The sequence below is a fragment of the Rattus rattus genome, chromosome 9, assembly GCF_011064425.1.
Source record: "Rattus rattus isolate New Zealand chromosome 9, Rrattus_CSIRO_v1, whole genome shotgun sequence".
NCBI classification, from domain to species: domain Eukaryota; kingdom Metazoa; phylum Chordata; class Mammalia; order Rodentia; family Muridae; genus Rattus; species Rattus rattus.
The window spans coordinates 44,825,530-44,846,569 of NC_046162.1; the positions used below are offsets into that span (position 1 = coordinate 44,825,530).

Here is a 21,040-nt window from a genome sequence, read left to right on the forward strand (position 1 = left end):
GACTCAGGTTCGGGTCCCAGCACAAGCATGGCAGCTCAAAACCACCTATAACTCCACTTTCAGGGGATCTGACACTCTCTTTTGATCTCTGTGTGCACCAAGCATGCCCGTGGTACACATATATGTATGGGGGTGAAACTCCTGTACATATAAAACAAACAAAAACAGATAAAAATTAACAACAGAAACAACAAAAAGCTGAGACCAAATATAAAATTAGGTAAGGCATCTGACCCAACCCTTTATAAACAAGCACAGTTTTTAAAACTCCCAGAATACATGTGTTTGATCATTAGTAATGTAAGAAGTAATGCAATTAAAATAAAAGGTATATTTTGATTCACTCGATAACAGGTAAATGAGTAGGAGGGTTTTGTGTGAGCAAAGAGGCAGTGAGATAAATCTCTTAGCAAACTGAGGGACTTAACTGTCTTCCTGTTTAGCATAACTCTCTGAAAACATCAGCCCAATACTGTCTGTGAGCTGGTGAGATGCGCACTCTCTCTCCTCTGGTACCAGTGAGCTGGGGGCGCTGCCTCTTAATGTGCGCTGGGACACACATGGGCAGGCTCACTTTGGAGTGAAGCTACTTTAGCATGTGGCTCTACTGCAGACTGTTTGGGAGAGAGAAATCTGTCTAGATCCTTCAAGATCGCTAAAGATTATTAATGTAGGGTTTTTGGTGTTTGGGGGAGAGGGTGTTTTGTTTGTTTGTTTACTTGCTTGTTTGTTTTGAGACAGCACTTCTCTGTGTAGCTCTGGCTGTCCTGGAACTTGATTTATAGACTATGCTGGTCTTGAACTCAAATCTGCCTGCTTCTGCCTCCTGTGTGCTGGAAGTAAAGGCAAGCGCCACCAAGCCTGGCTTAAAAAAATATATTAATGTATTTTTAAACCAGAAATTTAATTATTTCTGAGAAAGATAATCAGAGAAGATGATAGATGTATAAACAGAGGACACTGATATCCTATTCTGAATCGCAAACCATTTGGCAGCAAGTTCCTTGTCCAGGAGTGGAATGCTACTTAGGCGATAGGGTGGTTTGCTGTTATTAAAAATATAACTTTTATTGAATATTAAAAGTTGTGGAAAATATTCATGGTGTGTTAAGGAAAGCATGTCAGAAATTTATGGGCAGCATAATTATTTAAAAGTAGTTGTTGTCAAGCAGACTGTGTTCACATGCATTTCAGGCTGGAAGAAACATCATGTCATGCTTTCCCTGGCTCCTGTCTATTAAAATGCCATTGACATTGCTATGCGTGATCATGTTTCAACTTTAAAATGTCACTTTCCAGCAACGAAGCGCCCCGAGGAGGCACCACAGCCACTCACAGCCACTCTTGCTGGCAGCCAGAGTGCTGCTTCTCTTCAGAGTCTTGCTGGACATTTTTTTTTTCCTTTCAAATTTCCTGGTTTGAAAAAGTGCAAGATAGCAACTCATTATTGTTTTAATTTTGAGTTACTTAAAATTAATGAGTTCCACACTTATTTTTAGAATCTGTTCTTGCACCGAATAATTTAGGCTACATTATTAAATAATGCAGATCAGGGTCTAAAATAAAATGAGTACTTGTTGGGTTCAATTCCCTTAAAATGTCAGATCGTTTGGCCATGTGGGCTTGCTTGAGGTGAAGACTTGTGCACACCTCTCCTCTACACTCACTGGGGGTCTAATTATTGGCAACTTTAAGATCATTTATTCTGGAAGAATTCTAACATACTCAAAGGGAGATAGAAAACCATAAAGAACTCACATACACATCAAACGACCTCAGTAATTATCAACTGATGCCTATCTTCCTTCCTTTTCTACTTCTTTTAAGTTGTCTTGAGGTCAACTATATTTTAATTTTTACAGAGCTTGGTATCTACCTCCAAAAGAAAGGAGCTCTTAAACACATAAACAAAAGTACTATCCACCTTAGGGTGGACAGTTTCTTAATTTTCATCAAATATTTTCCCAGTTTTCAGAATTAATTCTGAAATTAAGAATCCTTCCCTCACCCTCCCTCACATGAGAAAAAACACTATTCTCTCTCTCTCTCTCTCTCTCTCTCTCTCTCTCTCTCTCTCTCTCTCTCTGTGGGCCGGGAAGTCAACCTCAGGTTCTTTTGTCATCTGTCTGTCCCCCACCCTCAGACAGGCCTCTGGCATTGTCCCTGAGAATCCCACAATTGAGTTAGATTGCTGGCCAGAGCTCCCCAAGGATCCCTCTGTGTCTGCCTCTGTGGTTTGGGAGTTGCTGGTGGTCCTGGGAATCAAACTCAGGTCCTCATGCTTTTGTATGGCAAGCACTTTATCCACAGGGCAATCTCCCAATCCTGATATCTCTGTAAGGAGAAACCCAACTCCTCCCAGTGCTCTTCACGTTCACACCATGAAACACTGACTAAAGAAACATCAGCTATGCTGTATTACCTTCCAGATCATCTCAAGGGATGATCACCTTCTCAAATCCCCTATTCCATCCTTCCTCAGAGGCGAGTGCACCGTGAGCTTCCTTTACTCTCCGCCTCCTCCTACTTCTTTCCTTTCCACTCATTTGTCTTTCTTTCTCATGACCTCATCCACTTCCCCAGTGAATTTTTCCCAGTGAGCTATGCTCAGTTTGCCAAGGATTCTAGTTCCTGACTCCATTCCCTGCTGCCCAGGTCTCTCTGCAATCTCTACTCCACAAAATTCAAATTAAGGGTTGGGGATGGAAACGGGGGTACTAATGAAGAAATGGCCAGGATGGGCTCAGTGACTACTATGAGGATCTTTAAGGATGCAGGATTTTAAAGAAAGGGGTTATAAGATGGTTTTTGGAGAGCAGTAGGTAGTGTGGGAACCAGGCAAACAAGTGTCGTCTCTGGCAATCTGATGAGCGTGTGGATATGGTTCACACACTGCAAAGACTGTATCCATCCCGCTCTGTCTCCATATGGATGCTGGACAGAAGGGAAACATGTCGATCAATACTGAGTGCTTTGCAACATACCAGGGTCAACTAGAAACCCTCTGTCATTTGAGTGAATACAGATCCCTGGACTCTGTGATCTGCAGTAAGTTGCTGGCATGCATGTTCCATAGAATAAGCTGACACTTTAGGGCGGAAGTCCCCAAATTTGGGAACATAAAAGAAAATTGTTTTAAATTATATTTGGACAGAGAGTTGCTAACATTATTTTTCTTATTCAGTGAGGGACAAGATACTCATTTAACAATTGGATAAAAGAACCCGAACCACTCAGCCTCCATCTTTAATGGAAAAGCGACTTTAAAACTCAAAAGCGTTAGGAAGAAATGTAGGCGCATCAGCTACAGGGATTGCTCTGAGCTACATGAAGAGCAATCCCCAGGGTTTCTTATTTCCCCTATTTCACCAGAGATCGCCAAAGATTCATTGTGAAATTGACCATTGCTTTAGAAAATTCTAGAAGCTTTATAAGTCGCATACCTCTCCTCCGTGCTAAGCTCAATTCCAACTGTTTCTTAGTAACTCGTTTATCCTAATGAGAAATTTCAGGTGTAGCAGAAAGGAACGGCTTGCTCTAAAGCTTGGGGAGGCTGAGGCAGGACCTGAAGGTTAGAGCTTGACGATGGCCCCAGAAGTTCTGCAACACCCATGGGTCTTTCCCATACCTTCTCACTCTTCAACGTTTTACTCAAGAAATCAGGTCAAATTGTCTACCTTGAGATCATCCAGGTTTGGTGGAAGGGGGCCTGGTTTGAGAGAAGAAACACCAGTTTGTCCAGAAAGGCTATTTTTGACAGGGGACAGAGGGGTGTTGTTCAGTGGTGTTGAGGAAGAATTCGGATTTCTGGTCATCTGTTCATTTGGCTCTCTGGAAAACAAGAAGTACATACAATACAATACAATACAATACAATACAATACAATACAATACAATACAATACAATACAATACAATACAATCAGACTTATGTGGGTGGAGCCTCTGTAGGTGGAGCTTGGGACAAGTCACAGAGTGATTTCATACAGGGGTCAATGATGTAACAAATCAGAAGAGGGTGGGAGAGGGGAAACAGTAACTTAAACTAGATAGCACATGCAGAATTCCCAGCTTCATTCTGAGGACACAGAAAAGCATGATGAAGTCTGGGCATAGGGAGGCCTGCAGGTCCACCCATGACCTAGCTGAGGCACTATTCTGGAGAGGTCTGAGCATGGCGTATTGGATCTTGATCATGCTCAGCTTTAGATATAATTAAGGGGGAGGTCATAGGCAGGTGAAACAATCCTCTTGTTAACTGTATGGGTGAAGATGCTGGCCATGTAGAATATGAACAGGACCTGGCAACACAGGCATATAGCCCAGGCTCAAGGGCCAGTTTCAAAGCTGTCACTTAGTCCATTAGCAGTGACCTCAAACTGCCAGCAAAGTCAATTCTGCATTCTTAGACATTCCGCAGTTCAGTTTGGAAATACTAAGGATTTCCCTTTCCTCTAAGGAACCTTGATTTAGTTGTTTCCTCCCAGCCCTATCTATGGTCCTGACAATGTATACATGGTTTCTACAGAGTCATAGGCCACACATGTCAGAGGAGGACATGATGTAATGCAGGGTACACTGGTCCCACAGAGCTGACCCTGCAGGCCTTAGACAGAGATGCCATCCTCTACCTCTGTCCAGCATCCCCCAGTCCAGCTCGAGGCACTCACTTGAGGTGTGCTTGGTGCATCCCAGGGTAGCTGAACCGCTGCTGTTGCTGCTGCTGTTGCTGCTGCTGCTGCTGCTGTTGCTGCTGGCTGAGGATCTGTAGCTGCAGGAATAGCTGCTGTTGCTGGAGCAGCCGAGCGTAGGCAGAGTCCATGGGGGGAGGGGACTTCTCTGCCTTCTGGTCCGGGGGGATGTACTGGTGGTATTTGAGCTTCTTCACCTTTGGTTTGGGGTCTTTCGGCTTTTTGTGGCGGTTCTTACTATCACCCAAAGACTTGGACTGCAAAGAAGAAGGGAGACATAGCCAGTGTTGTAGGTGGTGGTCAGAAGGTTTCCCCTCAAATTCTGTAAGGCATGGTGCACAGTTTCCAACAGCGTTCATGGATCAGGTGAGCAGATCTGACAAATTACCACCCTCACGGCACAGGGGCACCTTACACCTTACAGGACACTTGGAGCTTTCCTGGAGTGGAGTTCAATGAGAGCTTACATTTCAATAGCTTATGTAAAACCTGTGGAGAGCCTAGCACTCCCATGTGGGTTCACTTATGAGAGTGTATGTAAGCAATTCAAGTTAAACACGTGGTAAGCTGACTTGCTAAGGACGTGAACTTAGATGAAATGAGCGTTGTATCTGCAGGATGCGGTCCTCAAATGCACCTGTAGACTTGCCTTCCCTCACATTCAAAAATGTCCCTATCTGGCAGGAAGCCACAGCCCTTGAAATACTGATTCTTTACCATGGGGAGGGACGCCCACCCACCACCGCCATTCCAGGAGTCATTCACCATACACTACGATCTGCACACAGTGACGGGGTGAGGGCGCAACTTTGGGACTTAATAGAAATGTTTGAGTACAATATAAGTTTACTATCTATAAGTTTCATCACATATAAGATGAAGAAAATATTATTTAGTTTGTATCTTAGTGTTCAGTACAAAGATCATAAAAAGGTCATCATAGGGGCAGGCTTAGGAGATAAAAGCCCTTGCATGCGAAACCTGGAGTGAAGAGCTGAGTTCACTAGTTGGGTCTCTCTCTCTCTCTCTCTCTCTCTCTCTCTCTCTCTCTCTCTCTCTCTCTCTCTCTTACACACACACACACACACACACACACACACACACATTTTGTGATAATTCCATACATAACCTTCTCTCTTGGAATCAAAAAGCCCTAATATATTAGGAAACAATAAGTCTATTATCATGGAGTAGTAAAAACCATCCAAACCAGATTTTATTAAAGGTGGTTCGAAGGAAGAACATGGGTGTCAAATTGGAAGGAAAGAGTAATACCATTACTGAACAGAAGAGGGAGCTCCTGAATAGCTGGCTGGCACAGTTTCCAGGGACAGCCTCCAGACTTCAACTACAAGCAGCACATTTGAATGTGACCTCCAAGGAGCCTACAACATTCCTTCTTCACTGACTCAGTCACCTTGTAAGATGCAGGAGCTTTTGTTTTCTGAGTCTTCTTCTCTGAGACTAAGGAATAATGATTGGGGGTATCTCTGAGCGTAGAGGCTTTATTTCACTCTACTCATTAAATGATTGGCTTTCTGGCTAATTAATCAAACTTGGGCAAGTTTCTGCAGGGTCTGATGACCAGCTTCTCCCAGCTTAGCTTCTGCACAGGCCTCATCCCCTCAGGTTTGCTTTGCTGACTCAAGAGTGCTGAAGATGCTTTTGTTACCCTATATTGCCTTAGCACAGGCACCCGGAACATTCCGGAAGATAGTGTGTAACGGTTGTTAGTGACATAACACACCCATATGGTTTGACTCCTTTTGTGAGTACAGGGGATACTTGTTCTGTATTTGCATGTATTTTTTTTTTCTTTACAGCTCACAGGACACAGAAGGTGTACACATGCATTTTCGTAAGGGTGGACCAGCAATAGATCCACCATGGTGTTCAAGTCCCAGGCTGTGTGACTCATCAACTGGAAAAAGGAAGGCAGTACCCTATGCCTAGAGATTCCAAGACTTTATATGCATGCATGCATTTACCCCTGCACACACACTCACTCACACACACACTCACTCACACACACATATACACACACACACACATACACATTCACACACACACATACATACACGTGCTCTCCTATGGGCTCCTAGCATGTCTTCTTGGTATGGGGCAGTTGACAGCTTTACTAATTTAAATTACGCAAAACTTAAACATTCAATTAGCAATGCTACTATAATTCCTCTTTATAGACACCTTTACCAGTAATGGGGAACATTTCCTCCTCCATCCAATGTGCATCTAATAGATGATAAAACTATTATTTTGTCATTGACTATTACTTTAATTTACAACCTAAAAAGTTCCCAGAAGAATTGTGTCACCAGGTACTAAAAGGTAACACTAGAACTGAAAAAAAAGTGCTCCCAACTGAATCCAATAGATATTAGCTAGTACAGAGTAATATAAGAAAGCCAAACGACTGTGCAGTGTTTAATTAGGAGACAGTTCTCTGGGAATGGCTGGATGTAATGCTGGGGAAATTAAGTATGAAATACGGTAGTCACCGCTGGCTGTCTCCTGTGAGCGTAACTCTTCCCATGCTTGTCTCCCCCATGCCTTAGAGCCTTTGCAATACCCAAGGCTTTAGTGCTGCTCCTGTCATATAAATACAACTGCTCTGAACGTGTTTTATGAGCCTTACAAGTCCCACGTGCACTGCAGTCAACTGGGTGAGCCCATGCTGAGCTTTTATTTTTAATCTTCATTTTTTTATTTTGTGTTGTGTAGCCCAGGCTAACCACAAACTCACTGATTTGTTTTTTTTCCCTTCTGAATGCTAGGATTACAGGCATGTATGTACCACCTTGTCTGACTCATGAAATCCAAGCCACAGACATGCTGTCTGAGCTATATTCCCAATTTAGTCAGGCTTCCTTAGAGCCGAGAGTGTATATGTAGATGGCATGTGCCACTTTTTTTTCTAGTTGCCCGAACCTGTGACTGGTTTCATGTAAGTCTCCTCATACCAACAGAACTGCCTTGGAAAGCTCTGCCTTGCATGGCTTCAGGAAGCATAGCCTCAGGCAGAGATTGGGGGCTGGACCAGTTCATACCTTTACCGCAGTGTGCACAGGGATCGGGGTGCTGAGAGGGCCAAGCACCTGCTTCCCAGAGTCTGACTGGTTGCTCGGCTGGGAGGCTGCATCGTTCTTGTCACTTTCTGAGCCAGGAGTGAGATCCTGAAATCCGAATTGTAGTGTTACTGGGATACAACAGTAGAGGTGCTGTACCATTCGGCTGAAGCCCTCCTGTGTCCACCCTAGCTTCCTGTCCTGGTAACATCAGGTGCTCCCTACCGGAAGACATCCCAATCTGTCACCCACTGCAGGGATACCTCTGAGAGATAAAGTGAAATTTTCAGTACCAATTCCAGAAGATGGGGTGTACTCCTGGCTTGATCTGGGCAAATTAGGACACTTGGTCACCCTGAAGGAGAGCTCTACAGAATAGTGAGATGGAGAAAGAAAGGAGAGAGGGAGAGTGGGAGCAGAAGTTCTGAGGAAAAAAAATAAGCAAAACAGGGGGGAAGGGCATGTGTGCATAAATATAATGCCTGCGGACGTGTGCAAGTGTATGTGTGAAGAGAGAACTACATGTATCTGTCTCATTGTGTAGGAGTTTATGTGTGCATGTGTGTATATGGATAGAATTATGAATATGAGTGTCAGAATGTAGGAATATGTGAGTGTATGCATGTGTATATTTGTAAAGGTTCATGCCTCTTTGTTTGCTACATATGTGTGCATGTGTGTGCACACATGTCTGTGTATATATGCATGTGTATACTGACAAATATATGTATATATATGAATATATATGCAGTAGTCAGTATGAGTACTTTACTGGACATGTGCACACAGGTATGTGTACATCTATGCTCATTATATGTGTATGCATGCATATTCATACATGTATGCTTGCATACATGTGCTGGTTATATGTTGTGTTTATGCATGTTCACACTGGTATCTATACATGTTAGGATATATATCTATACATACCTATGTGTGTATGAGTACATATCTTATGTACATGTGTGCTTGTGCATAAATGTTTATATGCATCTTTATATCAATGTATATGTATAGAAGGTAGATATAAAAGGGGAAGAATTGTCAGAGTTCAGGAACAAAATAATATGTGTATATGTGTGTTTATACATGTGTATTAGATCCACGTTTTTGCATGTTTAGGGACACACACGTCTTTATGAGAGGTATGCTTCTGTCTGCTGGAGCTTCCATGAAAAGAATAAATCTCTTCCTTTCCAACATAACTATGCTATGGCTCAACAAAGGGGCAGGGGTCCTTACACCCTTCCTGGGGGGGTGGGGAATTGGGCTGCTCAGTTCTCCCCTGAACCCCTGACCCCAAGCATGTCACAAACCTACAGGCTGCTTGTCTCCCAGAGCCTCAGCGTTCTAACCTTCCAGACACAGTTGCTGAGAGAAGAGACATAAAGCAGCCCTTGCGTTTTCTCTGTGCTACTCATGCTTGGCCCCCTCTTCCCCTTCTGCTAGGGTTAAGAAGAAAAAAAATGTGTCTTTTCCTCAAAACCATTCTTAAGTCAGAGGCCAAGGAGAGGAGTTTGCTGTCAGAAGAATATGTGCAAGTGGCCTGATAGCCTGTTTGATGTTATCAAAGATGTCTGACTGCAAAGCTCAGCGTGGGCATGGCGGGGAAGGGAGCTGCTTTGATGATGGACTCCTGCACGAGGAGTGTACATTCAGCCTTGCCTCTCCCGCCTCCTGCCTCCTCCCACTCCACATCTCCCTCTTGGCAGGTTTAGGTGTGCTGTGATGGGGTGGAGATAGGGATGACAGTGACCAGTAACCATCATGGTTTCAGGAAACTCGACCCCAAATACACACCACTGCAACTTCCCCTCATCTGAATGGGCGTTCCAGTAGGAAAATAATTTCAAATACAAGTTGAGCATCTGTACACCAATATTCCAACATCTGAAATGCTTCAAATTCGACACCTTTTTGAGGCTGTCAAGAAGCCATGAGAAGAAAATACATATATAAAATTACATTTAGGCTATGGGTATGCATGCATATCTAAGACAAAAGTGAATTCTGTGTTTTGATGTGGATCCTATCCTCATGAATAGACACAAATACATAATAAATCTAAACACTTCTGTTCCCCAGTATTTTGGGTAAAGGATCGCCAATGAAGATATTTTATTCCAGTGTCTGTGGAACAGTCTCTTGGTGGTCAGGTGGTCAGGTAGATTGAAGTCTTCTGAAAGGGAAGAGAGGGGCCTAGAGGCTTCTGTCTAGAGAAGAGTATTACAAAACCAGGGTGGAAAGCACTTCCGTATCACTATTCTTCCTTCCCCATTCCATGTGCTCCTCTCCCACTGACATCTCTTAGGGACACATGTTACCATCATGTGGCTTTGAGACATTTTGTGTGACCCTGGGATTCACCTAACCATTTAGACTCATGCAGCGATGATTTTTTCCCCCTCTGTGGTCCTCAGCTTCACTGGTACTTACTAGGCAATGCAGGGATCTCAGGAGAGAAGATGTGAGGTGCATAATGTAGCCTGGGGCCCAATGTGGGCATCAGGTCAGTGTGAGCATTGGGTCAGTGTGAGCATTGGGACAGGAGATGTAGTTTATTAAACTCTTCATTATTCTTTGTAAGTGTGCTTCATAGTTTAGGTATCAATTCCTCCTTTTCACGCACTTGTGGATTTGTCTAGAAGGAGTGAGGACTGAGCTGGAGTTGGGGCTATGTGCTAGCTTCGGGCTTACATGGTAGACATCTGTTAAGGGTAGAAGCAACTGGTGCCTCCTGCTTTACTGAGAACACCTCCTCCCGTCCCCATCCCCCACCCAGGCCCTCTGATGAGTTTGAGATCTGTCCTGCCAGGAGAGTGTTGGCTAATTGTGGGATCTCACTGAGTCAATTTACCTTATGCCTGAAACAGGGGAATAGCTACTTGCTCACAAGGTAACTCTAAAAGCTAACATTGTGGGGGTTTTCAGTGCTTCTAAGACCCACAATTGCCTGCGCTGAATAGGTTGAGAAGAGACATTAAGAGAATACATCATCAGGTAAGCTGTTTGTGGTGGCATACACTATAATCCCATCACTCAGCCTGAGCCAGGGGTATCCTGAGCTTGAGTCCAGGCTATCCTATATCGTGAGACCCTGTCTCATGATAAAACCGGCAGCAGACAGAGTAAGGGGCTGTAAGCAACACCAGCTACAGTAGTGACGATACAAAATCTAAGACTGTGCGGCAGGCTAGTCTGCTTTACCTGGATTGTGTCCAGAGGGCCAGCCAGAGGAGCCTCAGTGGATTTGATGTCTGGGGTTGATCCTGCAGAGCCCTGGGGATCCTCGCTCCGAGCCTGATCTGGGGAAAGCCCATCCCTGCTGCTGTCATCTTCAAAGGCAAATGCATCTGCTGCTTTGGAGAGGCTCACCTCAGTACCTGAGCGAGAGAAAACCAAGACGGAATTGGTGACTTGGATCATCACAGAGCTGTTCAGAAACTGCTAAGTATTGACCCTATGCTGGTGCATGCATTTTGCTCTCCCAGTGTAGCGCAGGTCCAGAGAAGAGTGAGAATATATTTTTAAGCGATTAGCTTTTCTACACAAGGACTTCAAAGCTTATCATCGTGCAGTGAACTTTACTTCCAGGCTGAGTCATTTCTCAGCTTATGGAACCTATGTCCTTTTGAAAATAAATCAGGAAAAGCAAAAAGGAATGGACGTGCTGTGAGGCCACTGGAAGATAATTCAGAGCGACTGCCTCTCTCCTTCGGGCTTTCCAGCCCGAGAGAGAGAATCAAAATGACAGCTTGCCAGTTGCTTCATCTTCAAAGATAAAGCCGGGCACGCACACGCACAAAATGTTTAGTAGACTTTGCTAATAAGGAGAAGGGAGGCCAGCTACTAAGTTTAAATTCCTAGATGTCAGATTTAGCTAACGTCACCAGAGTTCACATCCAAGCGGCCACTCAACCAAAGCGTCACTAATTAGAAAAGCCAAAAAAAAAAAAAATATCTCAGAAACTTCAACCTGACTCTTATTTTCTCAGTACATGGACTATGTCTTCATGTCTAATATCTTGTGTCTTTGAAAGTTCTTCAGCAGCTCCCACCATCTCCCAGAGGCTTCCTCTGTCCCCAGAGGCTTCCCCTGTGCCCTGGGTGGTCTTTTAGAGCAACAGAGACAAATGGAGGTCATCTGACCAGACGGAGCTATAACATTATCCTGATCTGTTTCTCACATTTTACACCACCCATTCCCTGTCCAGTTTACTGTCCAAAACAGGACACAATGTGCCAAAGCCACGGAGCTCTCCTGACCCCATTCTAAGCACAGCTCTCTCAAAGGAATTTCAGCGTTAGCAGGAGCCTTTCCAGCCCCCGTTCTGCAATCACACTCACAAGAACTTTTGACTCTCACTCAGTGTAGATAAGAGACAGGAGCTCTCACCGCCGCAATGGCTAAGGCTGTGAGGAGCTGGGAGAAATGGAACAAATGTGGTTTGGGGCTTGTCATCGCCACCACTGCTGGCATGTGTCACAGACTCTCATGTGGACATCCGAGTGTCAAATCAGGAAAGAGGCCAGGCAAGGACACGGCAAGTGGAAACTCCAGTGACTAGCCCAATGGGAAGCCCATTAACCGGGAGGAGCTTAGAGGCCGGGACATCTGCTCTCTGGGTCATGTGTAGAAGTCAATATTGCTGTTACAACTATCAAAGAGGAAGTTTGTGCTAGAAATTCATGTAGCACTAAAAATACCTAATGTGCAAATTCTACCTCACAGTAAAGCCATGGGTCCAATTCTTAGCACTGAAAATGAAATTTTACTTCACACACACACACACACACACACACACACACACACACACACGGATATCCTCATTTAAAAAAACAATTGTATAGTATTCCATTGTACTAATGGGAACAATTAATACTTATACTTTGAGAGGTGTGTGTGTGTGTGTGTGTGTGTGTGTGTGTGTGTGCGTGTAAATAGACCTAGGTAGGTTCTTTGTGCATGCTGAGAAATTGTCTTATCACTAAACAATAATCCCAACCCATCCTTACATATTTTAGAACAATAAAAAAAAAAGTTTGGTGTCAAATGGTTGTCCCCAGAAAAACAAATACAGACTAATACAGACTGAACAGGTTATATGTCTATACACACATTTGAATACAATTAGTGAAAAAATAAAAATGTGAAAGATTAAGAAACTGCAGAGAATAACAGAACTCATTTATTGACCTAAAAGCCCAAATAAGTAAATGTTAGTATTTTCCATACTTGTGTCAGGAAACTGTTCTCCTCTAGTTAGAAAGACTGGCTGGATATGTGCCAGCCTCTTGACTGGAACCCAGAGTCTCTCTTCTCTCCCTTTAAAACTCTTCTCCCAAACACCCACCCCGCTCCTCCAGGAATCGAGAGTTAGTCCATATACTGTTCTCAGAACAGTGTAAGCTCTGCGGTCTGTGTGGATCGTTCTTCCTGCATCAAGATTGACTCCGTACATTGTCCCTTCTCAGGGGAACCAACACCTGAGTCCTCCTAAAGAAGCTCCTTCTAGTTGCTTCTGAGAACATAGGAATACATTGTCTATCCAACCCATTTGGAAACATCATCGGAGTTTAAGTTACAATTTATATATACATTTAAAGTTTTTATCCCTGTTAAAATCTTTGCGTGTGCCACTGAGGACCAGATAGACAAGAGAAGGTGGGGTGAGTGTCTGCTGCTGCCCACTTGGGAGATCATAGTGAGCCTTTGAGATTTGCCCGGCTCACATCCCGAGCTGACGCTGCATGCGATCCTACCAGCCCCAGGAGCACCATATTCTCTGCCCACCACAACACTCTGAGACCTTTATTATCTCAGGCTCTCCCCATTGGGGAATTGGGTCTTCTTCATGTGGTCTGATGTGTCATGTGACAGAGATGTGTCTGTAAGAATATGGCATCCCAAACGTGCAAAAATTAGGGAGAAATGAACTGAATTGTGAAATTGTCCCACATTCTAACAAGCAAGGAGAAAGAGGTATAATGCTTTTTTTTATTATTCCAATGTGATGCAATTATGTGTAAAGGAAGGGATGGAGAGGGAGGAGAAGGGGGGAGGAGGGGAGGGGGGGAGGAGGAGGAGGAGGAGGAGGAGGAGGAGGAGGAGGAGGAAGCAAACGAGAAGGAAGAGGAGGACAAAGGGAGCATGAGAGAGGAAGAGAGGAGGATGCAGATTTCTGTAACAGAGCCAACTAGAATAAAACAGATTTGTTAGTCCTCAGACAGACCTGGAGAGCCAGGCATCTTCTGAAATCTGTTTGGCTGATGAGGACATGGAAAGTTCTGTTTTCGGAAACTGTTTAGTGACTGAACTGGGGATGGATTCCCAGCCTTTGGACTCTCAGAGTCACTTTACAGAAGAGGGTGGCTAAACCAGTCATCCTTCCTGTTAGCCATACAGCCCTTGGGTGGAGCCATCATCAGCCTGCCTCAGTTGGAGGGCAGAGAATGCACCAGAACAACAAAGGATCTGCCTCTGTCCACATACTCTGGAGACGTCCCCCATGAGCTGATGCACTGTCCACTGGCAAGTGGCAACCTCAAGCCAAGCCACTAGAATGATTTTAAAAAAGAAGTCTAGAAGTAAAGAGCTTGGAATAGGGGGATAGATGGTAGCAGCTTGCTGTCTATAGGTTTCACATTCTTGGCATTGACTAGGACTGATAATTGCGGTGCGAATAGTGTTACATAGTGTTTGTGTGGAATTAAGCATGGAGTTAGTAGATAGGTGACTGACAGAAAGGGAGAATGAGCATGGATTATGTACAAATAGTATTTGATTTTGCAGGACAGACTGAAGTGGCCTGAGCTTGTCATCTGTGGGGGGTCCCGGCATTAAGCCTCTGTGGATATGGAGGAATGACTTTCTGTAATCAGTTCTATTTTTCCCAGAGTCTGAAGGGAGTGGGTTCTTAACTGTTTCACCCACTTGCACCCTTCACACTCCAAGAGGAGTAGAGGTGATCAGATAAGATATGGTAAAGAGGCTGAAAGTCAGGAGAGACAGAGGTTGTCTGTATCTCCCTGGGACAATCAGAGAATCTGTCACAGAGATGTGGCCTGGAGAGTGTCCATGGCAGTTAGACAGAGGGGCTGCTGATGCAAAGTTGTCTAAGAACTCTTGGAGAGGAGGGGGGCTTGGGTAGACCCTAAAATGACTGTCGGCTATGGACAGGACAACAGGAGGGTGCAGGGGCTTGGGTGGTGGCAAAGGGAGGAAGAGACGCAAGAGGGACCAATGAACAGAATTGGTGTAGGGAGGCAAAGAAGAAACTCTATTAGCTAGGGGAGAGAACTATTCTAGGAGCCACATCCTACAGAGTTATAGCCTAGGAGACTACACCATCAAACCTTCTACCAAATCAGTTAGAGTTTCCCTGCTTAAGCCAGTGAAACGAGGAAGCCACGAGCACACGCAACGGAACACAGAAGTTGTTCACATCCACAAAAAGAAGCAGGGTGAGTGTCACAGCTCCAAACGTGATGTCTGATACCCAGAAAACATGATGTAGCCAGCTCAGGTTCTGCCAACAGGTACATTTGAGGACCACCAAGGGCTGTGCCCTCATATGGGCCACCCCAGTTCTATCACCTTCAGGTTTGCAAGTGATTTAGGCTTGCCACTCTCTGGGCAGAAGAGACTCCTCTTCTGCCCAGGGAGCCTCCACATAGCTACACAGCTGTTCAGTTCAGGCTTATTGAAGAATCCCTCAGAGCTGCTGCTGTTGCTTGAGGCCCTTGTGGGTTCTAGAGTTGGAAACACTTGGGCACTTTCCTTTTCTTGGTTCTGTCACCTCAGAAGGAGTTTGAATATCGGCAACTTACTGGGGCTCAGTTTCCCTATCTGTAAAATGGGAATAATGAATAGACCTACCTCTCTAGGTTTTAGAAAATAATATCCCCAGAGCACTGAGTCTCAGCCTGACGTGAACTGTTCAATCATGTCTAGCTGTTATGGTAACTGATACTGTTTTTGTTAGGAGCATCTGCCATTCTCAAGTTTACCATTGTAAAAAACAAAAAGACCACCCAGGAAGCAGTTTATTCTATGGTCAGCCTCTTAAACGTCAGTGCAACTCCATGGCAAGGAAAACTCATTTGTCCAGAGAGAATCATTCTGGGAAAATAAGGACTCAGCTTTCCTAGGGTAAGAAGAAACTCTGTCCTGGACAGACCGCCCTCTTTGTTGGGTCAAGCCACACTGCTGCAGATAGGGACACAGGTCACCTTTTGGTCACCTTATCTGTGTCCTTGTGGAACATTCACATCGATTGCACTGCATTATGACCCTGGGCCTCTGTTCCAATCTCCCACGACAAGAGGCTGGCTGAGAACTGCTGGAGAGCAGAGTGCTGGCTATTGTCCCTCCAGACACATCAGGCAGTGTGATGACAAGGACCTGCTCTGAGAAGCCCTGACATCATCCTCCGGCTATGCCCACAGGACTGGCTCTTGGCACCAGCCCCTTGGGACCTCGACTCCCCCATTCCCTGGAAGCGATTAGATGAATGAGTCAGCTGTACTTTCCTGTGGACGCACGTTTAACATTCCAAGATTAAATGAGATAATTGGAGGCCTGGTTACTCTCTCCCTAGAACCTGCACCCAGGGCTGTGAAGGCAGGGTGGGGCACAATGGGAGAGTGCACCTCCTGATTTTCTACCATGGAGGAGTTAGCGTCCTGAAGGGCGGGGGTGGGGGGAGTGGAGCTGTTTTTATTTGAGGACAAACTGACCATCCCTAACATCCTCCAGAATGAGAAAGAAGCAAAGTGTTTCCCAGGGGAAAACGCCACAGGTCATTCACATAGACGTAGATGTTGTTTTTAATCCCGCCCATTGTCAAGGACACTTGATGAGACCCAACAACACACTATATATAGTCTCTAACAACACACTATATATAGTCTCTAACAACACACACTATACATATAGTCTATGGCCTGGTGGATCCTCTAGCTGAAGCTTAACTGCACTCAAAGGACTCAGATGTCTTTGTTATAAAATGGATGCGAACTGGTACCCCGAGAGATGAGTTCCCTTTTCTCAGATCCATGATACCTCAGAAACTCCCCTTGCGTCTCTTGACTGGATCCTCATAACTCAGGAGAAGTGCTAACTTCTATGTGTATGTGTCACATGTCAGCTCTAGGAACAAAGAACAGGGTGAACATGACATACTCCCCCTGTCTCCTTCCTTCATGGGACAGCACCCAATGTCCCTGTGTGTCACCTGTCAATACCTCCTGCTACCCCTCAGGGATCTTGCAAGATATCCCCAACTAACGGCCCTCCTCTCAGGAGTGCCAAGATGGATTCTGTGAAACTGATGGTGTTCAGGTCACCCGGCATCATCCCTGCAGAATCAAAGGGCCACTTTCTTCCCTCAGGACCCACCATACCCTTCCCAATCTGCCAGCTCCCCAATTTTAAAACCCTACCCTACTTTTCCCAGAGTTTTTCCTCAGAAAAGCATTTGACATACATGCCAGGGTGTATTTCTTTCCCCTAAGGATCATTTGTACTTTGGAAGTGATTTCTCATTGTGGAATGGTAGAATTTTGTCCGTGAGAAAGTAGGGCATGCCAAGGCAAACAACCCTACCATCTGGCATAGGGCCATTGTTATTGTATATCTGGCTTTAAAAATGCATGATCAGTGTCAAAACTCCTTGGTCTCTGAGCAAGGACTAGGTTCTGAGTGAGTTAGAGAGGCTGATTTTGAATTAAGCCTGAGGGTCACAGACAAAGACATGTTGAATAAAGAGGCCTTCAGAAACATGACAGCTGGAAATGGATGGCCCTGGCAGGTCACACATTGGTTTCTATATTTAAAGGTTATGGTGATAAAATGAATTTATCTTTGACAACAGAGCTACATATTCTAAAACACTGGGTGAATGGAAACTGAAGTGCTGACTTAGATGGAAAACCTGGTCCAGTCCAAAGACAATGTTAGAAACCTTGCAATTGTAGCTGGAGTCCAGGGTCCTCCTACTCTTTGAGGACTCCAGCTGGGTTTGGTTTGACTCAAGCCAGGAGTCAAGCATCTGGACAAAACCCAGCTTCCTCTAGAGCTAAGGGATGCTGGCATCCTGTGAAGAAACTATTTAGTGATCATGTAATTAGAAACTATTAACACGTGAGAAGAACCCAGGGCTCTCAGTATTGAGGAGCACCTGAGTAATAACAGCCACTTGTAAACCTAACAAGGCCATTCTGCATTCTGTAGAGAAGTTATCATTCCCGTGGACATGGTGTTGGTTATAAGCCATGTCCTGACCTGATGAGGTTTTTCACAATAGGATGATACACGCAATCAGATGCTCTCTGAGGGGTGGCCTCAAGTCTGAACTTTGTCTTCCTGCACAGTATGCCATTTCAGAGATATGAGAATGAGCCCAGCTAGAGTCTCTAAAGCTATATTCAGAGAAGAAACCCACAAGTCAGAAGGGGCATCAATAGTTGGCATCCTATAAGAAGGAAAAGTCTGTGGTAGGAAAAGGGTTGGGGTCGTTCAGCTACTAGAGAGTGACCTGGGAATGATGAGAAAACCTCGGGTGGGAAGGCTCACTGTCAAAGTGTCCTTTCTTGTGTTAAGAAAGGTTCTAGATCATTCTATCTTAGGCTTTGATTAATCCTGGAGGGAGGGAGACAATGACACAGTAGGCCTCTCAAGTCTGGCAGGAACATAGAAACACAGCTGGGGAGAGAACCACAAAGTATAAACACAACTGGACCGGCACGTGCATGAAGAAGAGGAAATACTCAGACTCTGGGGCTGATAGAAAACACCACACAAGCTCATCCCTGCCTGGCCACAGAGGGGATGTGGTCCCCAGGAGTAATAGGCCAGAGGACGGGCTGGGTCATCTCTGCTGCTGGGAGGCCTCCAGCTGCTGTTTGTACAGACAGCTGGACTCCAGGCCGCCTAGTGATGTTTCTAGTATATGGTCAAGTCTAGAGGGACACAGGGATGGGGGTGGAGGGACAACTGCTAGTACCCACTTCTGGAATTTTCTTAGACTAAAACAAATGTATTTGTAGCCACCTTCTCCAGCCATTCCTTGTTTATTCTGCACAGATTCCCTACCATACAGCAGCCTTGAGCTCATCCCTCTGCTCTTTCTATATTGGTTTGTCATGCCCTGAACTGCTACCGCATCTAGCAGCCTTGACCGTGACACTTAGCACACTGGCAGGTTCTGATCACTGATCAAGAGTTTAGAGTGGGGTCTGACACATCAGAAGAGAGTCAGCAGCTATTAGGAAGAAATGCATCCATTTCCACGCAATCTTATGCAGTCTGTCAGTTTAGATCCCCGTATGTGTTGAAGATGTGTGAGTTTGTGCTTTCGCCTGCACTAAGACCCACAGGAAGGTGACACTGAGTATCTGTTTGTGTGTAATTGGGGGGGGGCCTCACATCCGGCAGTTAAAACAAGAATTTGTCACTTTTCTACCCCACTCCTCCACTTGTATCCCTGCCTTGATGAGCAGTGGCACCATTAACCTTGTTCAAGAGAGAAACCCACGTGTTCCAGGACAATCAATTAGCATGTGATGTTGGTCATATCATACTCTCTTTTCATACACTCAAATGTAAGACTTTTCCCAACTCATCAGCTCTCAGCAAACAAGTGTGTCAGCCTTCCAATGGAGTTCACACACACACACACACACACACACACACACACACACACACACACATACACACACACATACACGTTCAGCTTTGGCTCCCCAGAACCAAACTTCCTGTGCCATTATCTTTTTTTTTAATCCCTCAAAAATTATGTTTTCACACCTGGACAATGGTGGTGCACACCTGCAATCCCAGCACTCAGAAAACAAAGGCAGGAGGATCTGGAGTTCAAGGCCAGCCTGATCTATAGGGCAAGTTCCAGGACAGTTACATAGGGCTGTTCAGGGCTATACAGAGAAACCCTGTCTTAAAAACAACAACAACAAACTAAGATAGATAGATAGATAGATAGATAGATAGATAGATAGATAGATAGATAAAAAGATAAACAAGAAAATTATGTTTTCTCTAGCTAGGGAATTTAATGTTTTCTCTAGCTAGGGAATTTAAAAAATGGTTCTATCAGTATCCTTGACTGAGAAGAACTGAGATCTTGGAAGACACGCTGTAAGCTGCTTTTAGAATTTAACCAACTTTTCTTCCATTACTGCCCCTGCCTTCCTTCCTTCAGGGCTCAGCTGGGACTCAGAGCAGGTTCCTGGTGGACTCCTGATAATTGGTAAGTAAGTCTTCAGCATCTAGCTAGGTTTTTTGTTTGTTTGTTTGTGGGGTGTGTGTGTGTGTGTGTGTGTGTGTGTGTGTGTGTGTGTGTGCGCGTGCGTGCACGTGTGCCTGTTGTGCACATGTATGGAGTGTGTGAGGAGCTCAGAAGGGCTATCAGTATCAGTTCTTCATCAATCACCCTGCTCCTTATATTTTGAGGCAGACTTGCTCACTGAAACCGGAGCTTGCAGGTTTGACTAGACCTACTGGCTATCGAGCCTCAGGGATCCCCCCTTCCCCAGTGTTAGGATCACTGGTATGTGTCTCTGAACCTGGCTTTCTATGTGGGTGCTGGTTTTCATGTCTGTGCCAACAGAGCCATATCCCCAGCCCCTACCTCATTCGTTACATCAATCATTTGTGTCTACCTGCAACAAACCGCCGTAAGACACAGTGATTAGTGCAATGGAGAGAATTACAGATGAGGCAGATGAGGCTCTGTGAGAGAAGGGACAGTATCTGCAGTTGTGTGGCCCAGGGTCACAGAGCTGGGGTTCAAGGCCAAGCTGGTACATCCCAAAGCTCTGCTTTGTGGTGGTCGTGGGTGCATCTCAGTGCCAGGGGCGCTTGCTTTAGCATTTGTGAGGCCCTGGATTCAACTCCCAGCAGGAAAAAAAATAAAGAGAAAAAGAAGCAAAGAAGAACAACAGCTCTAGAAAGCTAAGAGCAAATCATGTGTGCAGCTGTCCTCAGACAGCTTCTCAGCAAGCTGGACCTGAGGTGAACTGAATTCAAGCAAAGATATGGAGCCAATGGATCTTAAGAATAGAATCAGAAACTCCTTTATAAGAAAAGAACCAGACTGACTTCTAGTGAACTTAAAGGAGAGAGGAAGAGACAATACCCTGAATGTAGTAACTAACAGTTAATTAACTTGAGAAAATGGAAACCAGGTTCAGAGATACCTAGAACTACAGTGGCCAACACCACATACTACTGGAGACCCATGGACTTGGAT

General features: G+C 44.9%; 1 protein-coding gene across 1 annotated transcript in view; it reads right to left on the reverse strand.

Annotated features, from left to right (window-relative positions):
• Positions 1-21,040, reverse strand: part of Myocd (myocardin) — a 53,228-nt gene that overhangs the window by 13,789 nt on the left and 18,399 nt on the right. The window contains 4 exon segments of the mRNA XM_032913648.1: positions 3,678-3,831; positions 4,669-4,946; positions 7,755-7,880; positions 10,980-11,155. Of these exon segments, the coding sequence (XP_032769539.1) occupies positions 3,678-3,831; positions 4,669-4,946; positions 7,755-7,880; positions 10,980-11,155 (734 nt within the window).